General features: G+C 32.3%; 1 protein-coding gene across 2 annotated transcripts; it reads right to left on the reverse strand.

Annotated features, from left to right (window-relative positions):
* Positions 1-2,552: 2,552 nt before the first annotated feature.
* Positions 2,553-7,417, reverse strand: LOC105115141 (zinc finger CCCH domain-containing protein 16-like). Of its 2 annotated transcripts, none has more exons than XM_011011944.1 (11): positions 7,277-7,417; positions 6,929-7,142; positions 6,645-6,724; positions 6,434-6,529; positions 5,443-5,536; positions 4,621-4,823; positions 4,432-4,497; positions 4,142-4,308; positions 3,873-4,059; positions 3,275-3,347; positions 2,553-3,006 (listed from the first exon to the last, which is right to left on the reverse strand). In XM_011011944.1, exons 1-11 carry the CDS (start codon positions 7,318-7,320, stop codon positions 2,968-2,970), a joined length of 1,263 nt encoding a protein of 420 aa, XP_011010246.1. In that variant the 5' UTR covers positions 7,321-7,417; the 3' UTR covers positions 2,553-2,967. The 2 variants fall into 2 exon arrangements, with proteins under 2 accessions (XP_011010246.1, XP_011010245.1); XM_011011943.1 differs by having other exon boundaries at positions 3,846-4,059.
* Between the last annotated feature and the right edge of the window lie 490 nt (positions 7,418-7,907).

Genomic DNA, 7,907 nt, shown 5'->3' on the forward strand with positions numbered 1-7,907 from the left:
TATTAATAATATATTTTTTAAAATAAAAAACATTTTAAAAAATAACTACAATCATATTTTCAAACACATATTTAATACAGAAGAAAAACAACGAGCGAAATGTATTGATGGTAGTAGCGAGTAGCACATCCAATTAAAATTTTATAAAATTAAAGAGTTGAGATAAAAATAAAATAAACATTATTTTTTAAAATTAAAACAGTTGCATGGTAGCTTTTTTTTTTAATGTACAAATTATTTAATACATAAAGTATTCTCATCAAAATCAAGTTTTACATTATTTTTTTTATATATGAACCCTGTAAAGAAAAACTATTATACTTAACCAAATTGGAAGTTATTATTTTATGTTTGATTCAGTTTTTATTAAAAAATAATAATTAAAACTTGTTTTTAAAAAAAGTTTAAAATTGGTTCAAATTAATTGATTTCAGTTCAATTTGATTATTTTGAAAAAAAAACCAGTTCAAACCAGTTTAGCTCAATGTTTTTCGATTTGACTTGGTCTTTTTGATTTGGTTCAGTTTTTTCTAGTTTGGGTTCAATTTGGTTTTTTTAGTTTCAAATTTATAAAACCAAAACCGAACCAAATTGGTCTTTTTTTTCAAAATTCTAATTGGATTTTTCATGATTATATTAAAAATATAAAAAATTTAAAAAAAGTTACTTTAATGTTTACTTTGAAATGAAATTATTCTTTTTAAAATAAAAAATTTGTCAAAGGTTACACTTGTGGTTGGGTGTGATAGCTTTTTCTTTTTTAATATATAACGTATTTAATATAAAAAGTGTCATCATTAAAAGTAAGTTTTACATGTTTTTCCTTGCTTTTTTATGTAAATCTTACAAAAAAAAGCTATTGCATTTAACTATAAAGATAAATTTCCAAATACAAATCAAGAGTTTGCTATAAAATGCTATAGAAGTATTTTTAAAAGTATTTTTTTATTTAAAAATATATTAAAATAAATATTTTTTTATTTTTAATGTTAGCATATTAAAATGATTGAAAAACACTAAACATAACTTTTTAAAATAAATAAATAAAAAATTAAAATGCATGGTTGGATCGCTTAAAGTGATGCATAGCCTTTGAGATTTTCAATTCCAATAATTTGAATTACAGATCTATTATGCCTATGTAAAAAACCTAAAATATATGTTTTTGAGCTAGATGGGTAAGTATACTTTTGAGCTTAATAGGAACTGGTCCATTTGCCCACATAATTTGCCGCAAATTGGACTAACTTTTTTTAAGATGTCAAAAAAGAGTGTGAGAATTTTTTTGCAATGCTACTAAATCATGAAAGTCCTTGACTTGGTCCTGCATGGTGTGAGTTTTCAACCAAACCATACAAAAGCTAATTTAATGTAAATTAGTTGATGTAATAGGTTTAAAGTAAATTTAAATGATCAGTTAAAAAAACTTAAAATATTTTTTTAAAAAAAATATTAAAATAATAATATATTAAACTAATCCAATTACACAATTCATGAATTTAATTGAGTTTAATAATTTTTTAAAAGTAATTTTTACTTAATTATATGTTAGAAATGAGATACATACAAAATCAAACATCAATAATAAAATAAATATTTATTTGAAACCATAATAATCATAAAAAAAAATAAAAAAAATCATTCATAAAATCTATTTTTCAACCAACTAAACATTAATGGATAAAACCGATGAAAAATAATATTTTTTTAATTATTATTGACATGAAATAAAAGATCAAATTGCTCCTAATATGAAAATCAAGCACTTAAGCCAACCTTTAAAAGTGATTTTTTTAATAAAAAAATCTTATACCCAAGTTAAATATTATTTTTTATTTATAAGTATTATAGAAACTTAACTTAAAAAAAAAAACATTAATAACTTCAATCAATTAAAAAATGATCAATCCACAGTAATTAAAGGAGGGTGAACGTGGAAGCCATTGTAGAAAAAAAATAGTAAATTTATTGTTTAAACTCATATAATATTGATTCAAGCAAATCGTTTAAACTTATATTAATATTTTAAATTTATAAAATTTTTATTTATCAACTAATTTAATATTACATAATAAAATTAAAAAAAAATAACTAACCAAAGTGAAAAGAGGAAGAAGAAGAAGAATGAGCATCAAATGTGAAATGAGAAAAAAATGAAGGGGTAAAATTGAAAAAGAAAACAAATTAAAAAAAATTATTTAAAAAACAAAATTAAAAGAATAAGAATTAAATTTGATAAATAAAAAAAATCAAAAAGAATATAATCTGAGACAAGAAAATTTGAGAAATGAATTATAACAAATGACATGTCTAATAAAATCAGGCAAAAATTCGTATTCGACTATTGGTTTGCAATCACAGGTAAAGAAAGCACTAAGAAATCACTGTTTTTGTTAGTTTATTATTTATATTTAATTTTGAATTCTTAGCTTAATTAAGCTAGCGTGAGAGAGATGCATAACCAGCCTCTCATGGCCCAACCCTTTATCAAGATCAAACAAATTTATCATCGCTTCGCTGGAAACAAAACTACAAAATACATAAATATTTACAAATTCAATATTATTGGCTGTAAAGGCGTTTTTGAGTCCGTGACCGCAACAACCCTTTTGATTTACACCAAAAAAAAAAAAAATCATAATTCCATTAGACATGCTCCTTCTTGGGAAGGCATCCAGTACCATGGTAAAAGCTTGCATTGCTCTATATACCAGGATTCAGTTGTCCCAACCAGTGAAACCACATTTCTTTACGAGAACACAAATTCCGGCAACAATCACATTTCCTTCTTTTATGTCCAAAAATATGTTCCTACGGCAATACTTCAAAACAAAAAAGGTTGGAAAACTGGTGCAGAATGCACCTTTTTTTCTTCTTCTTTTTTTGCCGAAGACTGGCTATCCATCCCTCTCGTTCAAGCATCAGCAATTTGCTTCTACAGCTCGTCGGTCAACAGCAAAATATTGTCTAGAAGACATATTCTTCAGGAGGTGCTTCTTCTGGAATCTAGTTATGCACAAGGAAGAGACCAATTAGACTCACTAAGGTCCAGAAATCAAGAATTACAAAGCCTAAAATTCACTTAAAAAGTAATTGCATAGAAAAACCAATTGCTAATGCAGTTGCAGTGCTGACACTTCTAGCTCCTTCCATATTTCAGTTTCTCAAAATTTATGGGCTACCAAAAACTGATCTCTCAGTTCATAACCTCTGACTGGAAACACAGATCTAATTGCAAGTCCCATGTAAGAGAAGCAAAGAAGGAATTCCATACCTCTCCAGGAATCCATTTTTCCTTCAACCAGATGCTTGCATCCCCAGAAAAAGTCTCCCTTTGCACCATAGTTCTGAAGGATTATAAAAGGCAAATAAAAATTTAGCCGTGCGCATCTGATATGAGCCAATAGACAAGTTAGAATTTTGTGTTCAAAACATTTTTCAAATTCTATCTACAAAAACACCCAGTAAAGAGACAGGATTATGTCTGAGTGGAAGGTAGTTCAAAGAAGATAAATGTCAAGCTAGAGAACAGTGGTTTAAAAAAAAACGATACATAAATATGAACTTGGATTCATCCTAGATGCAAGCTAAATGGAAAAGGAATGCCTTCGGCTAAGAAAAATTACAACTAAGGAAAATTGTGTAATGCAAATGCAAATTCAATGTTCTTAAACCTTAAACTTCTGATAATGACGAAGAGAGGTCTTGATTGTTATAAGTAGCAATTCCAACTCAAAACATACATCATTGTGTATGCTTAGAACGTGAAGTGGCACTCAGAAATTCATAATTTCAACAGACCACTTCTAGTTTGCTTTAAAACTACACGTTCTTGACATGCTTACACTGGCTGAACATTTGTAGTAGCTTGCCCTGCTGCATTAAAAGCTGAATTGAGCCCGTTGGAAATGCTAAGAGGGTGGATTGATGAGTTTTGCATTGACAATGGAGAAGAAGAAATATTTTGAATGCTGTTTACACCACTGTTGCCAAAGCCTGCTATATTGCGGGAGAAGGAATTTCCAAGTGCCTGATTAGGGAGTTGGCTGCCAAGCAGGCCTGTCATATGACTGATAATCAGAAGGCATGGATCATAACAGGCACATCAAAACAGAAAGTACCAAAACCTACAAAATCGCACCGGCATTTATGGATGGAAAATTGGTTGTTCCAAATGCACTTGAAGTCTGGCTAGAATTTGAGGCATTTGCAGAGAGAAAATTATTTGTCCCAAATGCACTCACAGTCTGGCTAGAATTTGAAGGAAGATTTGATTGCCCAAAGACAATGTTTGATGGTGCAGGGGGGCTGAAAAGAAAATAGGTTAACATATATAAAAAGCCAAGGAGATAGCAAGGAACAAAATTTCATTAAATTAATAATTTCTACATGACTGAAACAAAATCAGAACGCTCGGAAAGGTTTTCTTGCCTTACTCCAAATGCAGTCAAAGGCTGACTTGGTTGCCCAAAGGCATTATTTGATGGTGTAGCAGACCTGAGAAAACAGAGACAATTTGCTTGAAATGACTAATGAAAGCCTAAGAAATATTAGGAACAGGATTTCAAGAAATAAAATCAAGCAGGCACCATGGGTTCAAGGAAAGAATGGAACAAAAACCTCATATTAAGAGAAGTCCCCAGTTGACCAAAACTGGAAACTGATGGAGGCGCAGTATTTTGAGCAGTAGCTGGAGTTGCATTGGCAGTGGCTCCAAAGAACGGACTCTGACCAGCAGGAGCAGGCTTTAAGGAATTGGGATTATGGAGAAGGTTATTGAACTCAATCAACTTCGAATTGAGTAAATTTCTCTCCTTTTCAACCTGCAAAGGATGTGTTTAGTAATAACTGAACAAGGGCAGCAACATTAGTTTTAACTTAGATATCTAATCTCTATGCTCATCTACAATGGCATCCTTCTAGAGCCAAAGTGATTTTTTTAATCTTTTCTTCTGTTCTTTGTGGCTTTACCAGATTTTATTCAAATAGAAGCAATGATCAGTACATAGTTTATGTGATTGTTCATAAAACCATAAAAATTAAAAATAGAGTTTTTTCGAATCAACAGTTTGAATATATCATCTCTGGGAAGTTTCACTTCAATATATTATAGATTTCTCAAATCTCATACCAATGTCCCATCCACATACATAAGAATATGAATCCCATCATCCATAGGACTCATAATTGCATCTATGAAGGGTTGTTTCCTTTGATATGCCCTAGAAAGTTATAGATAGTTTTAATTGAATCCCTCAAAGTTTCAGTTGTCTATTTAACTTTGTAAACTCCTCAGATTTAATTCCACGTGTTTGAAAACAAAATCGCAAGCAGAAACAGTGAGAGAACAAATGATGATGGATAACAAAACATTAGTATCTGCTGTTAATAAAGTATAAGCAAGCAGAAGAGTGGGAAAGCAGTCTGCTGTATTTTTCTTACAATTGATTGCAAGCTCAACCCACACTTATAATCATCATATGCTGCAGCTCGCAATTCTTCGTAACTAACATCACCAATAATGTCACATGGGCCACTGCATACAGACAAAAGGAAAAGCTCAGTCCAATGCATCCTCAAAATAAAAAGAAAGGAACAAAACTTGTCAGACAGTTTCAAATCAGACGGTGGAAGTCCATTGAGACATAAAAAAGCCATGATTATAGAAACTTAGTATCATCATTCGTAATCAGACAGTTTCAAATCAGACGGTGGAAGTCCATTGAGACATAAAAAAGCCATGATTATAGAAACTTAGTATCATCATTCGTAATCAGACAGTTTCAAATCAGACGGTGGAAGTCCATTGAGACATAAAAAAGCCATGATTATAGAAACTTAGTATCATCATTCATAATCACATTACTTCAGAAATTTATTCCAAACATGCATTTTCAAGAAGCACAAGCTGGTTTTTCATTCCTAATGATTGTTTTATCATTGAATTTCATCCTTTCAGCCTAACAGGGACTGTGCTAGTCTCTTTTCTCCATTTCAATCAAACTACGTTGACTCTAGGGGTAGATCTTATTAAATGTACATCTTATTTTTTTTGAATGATGGAACCTAGGTGTCTTCTTTATCCTTGGTGTAGCTAATAAAGAAATGCAAATGTTCTGTTTTAACTCTATTCAATCCAAAACCTTTTCTAGAGAATTGGTCATGGCTGTTTAACGCTGACTAATTGATGTCCATCACAAATGGGATTATTTCTGTTTGAAAGAAAAAAAGCGGGCTTAAACTCAAGATTACAAGACCAAAGACAGGATCCAAGAAAATGACAAGAAAACAACATTATAGTATACCATGAACGTAGAAACAAAGGAAACAACTATATACAACGTGAATGCATTGGCAATTGATGATCATATGATCTATATTGCGGATGTTTCAAGATTTTTTCAAGTGATAAATTGGAGTTAGAAAGACACACTCTTTAAAATGACCATAGCATGTAAGCTTCCAAAGCGGTCTCTCATGCTCAAAATCTTCAGCAATGAGACGTTTACATGAATCAGGATCCGCGCAACTGCAAACAAGCCAAATGGACAGTTTAATTAGGTACAAGTAAAACAGAGTCTCAGCAAAAATAAATGAAATTGTTTATTTGAAGGTATAGCAGAGTAGTAAATAGGAGGAATTACTTATGATTGGCAGGCTGATTGTCAGGTCTTTGACGCGATGAAGGGGCAGAGGCACCACGGGACCATTTATTCTCAAAAGGCTGAAGCACAAACACAATAAAACAGCAAGTATTATTATGAGTAACAAAAAACGAATCATAAAAATAAATAAAATCATGATCGAGTAATAAGCGTAAAAATGCAAGCATGTACAATATATAAAAAGAAGAAGGAAAAAAAGAAGAAGAAAAATTTGCGGGTTAAAGCAATGTGTGTGTGTGTGTGGAGGGAGGAAGGGAAAGAACCTTGAACTGTTGAGGTCTGTTATTAGCAGAATTATTGGAGGCAGGCCCAAAAGGACCGTTGGGTCTTTGCTGTTGCTGTCGATTGCCAAATCCAAAAGAGTTATTGTTGTTATTGGGTGTTTGCTGATTGCCAAATCCAAAGGGATTGTTGCTGGATTTGGGGGGTTGCTGAGGAGTGACATGAAGAAATTTGCATCTATCACCATACTGACAGCTAAATCAAAAAACAAAAACAGCAGAGTAGCTGGTATCAGCAATTAAACCCTACACCCGTAAGATAATAATTAGCTGCTGACAAATAAGAAGATACTGATAATTGAGAAGGATGAAGATGAGGTGATTAAATACCTGCCACGCTGAAAATTCCTACAAGGTTCCTTCTTTTTATACATTGTTATTCCTGTTTCTCTCTGAATTGAATGAAAATGGTGTTTATTTATTATTACTTCGCTTTTAGCTGTGCTTTGCTTCCCTCCCTCCCTCCCTCCTGATTTTCATACCACAGAGAGAGAGAGAGAGAGAGAGTTGGGTTGGGCCCTGCTAGCCCAATCATGTTAAACAAGAGCCCACCATCAATCAAAGTTAAACTATCATACTGGGACGGGGACTGGGACTGGGACTGGGGATGGGGATGGAGGCTACTGACTAGTAAACAAAACAGATGGAAGAGAGAAAGAGGAAGAAGATGAAGTGATGAGATGTGCAGTATAATGGGTGTGTGTGGAAGGGTGGAAAGCTTAGGCTTGAGAAGGCCGAAGAGCATTATCTTTATCAAGAGCACTCCTAATCATGATCATGCTCAAGATGATCCCACCAACAAGAAACAACCCATTTCTGGAAAGCCCACCAGCAAACAGCTCCTTTCAGAAAATAATCAACTTCGCCTCTTCTTCCCCAGATTAGGAAAGGTGGAGCACCGGTATTATCATCATCACTCTTGTATATGTCAGTCCCCAGCTATATAAATATTGGCTTGTGC

The sequence above is a fragment of the Populus euphratica genome, unplaced genomic scaffold, assembly GCF_000495115.2.
Source record: "Populus euphratica unplaced genomic scaffold, PopEup_1.0 scaffold1038.1, whole genome shotgun sequence".
NCBI classification, from domain to species: Eukaryota; Viridiplantae; Streptophyta; class Magnoliopsida; order Malpighiales; family Salicaceae; genus Populus; species Populus euphratica.

Excerpts from the sequence above, each read along its gene's own strand:
- LOC105115141 (XM_011011943.1), bottom strand. The coding sequence starts at position 7,320 with ATGTATAAAAAGAAGGAACCTTGTAGGAATTTTCAGCGTGGCAG. Across the intron at positions 5,537-6,433 it reads TGCTATGGTCATTTTAAAGA|TGGCCCATGTGACATTATTG; the intron begins GTGTGTCTTTCT and ends GTCTGTATGCAG. Across the intron at positions 3,348-3,845 it reads ACTACAAATGTTCAGCCAGT|AACTATGGTGCAAAGGGAGA; the intron begins GTAAGCATGTCA and ends ATAATCCTTCAG.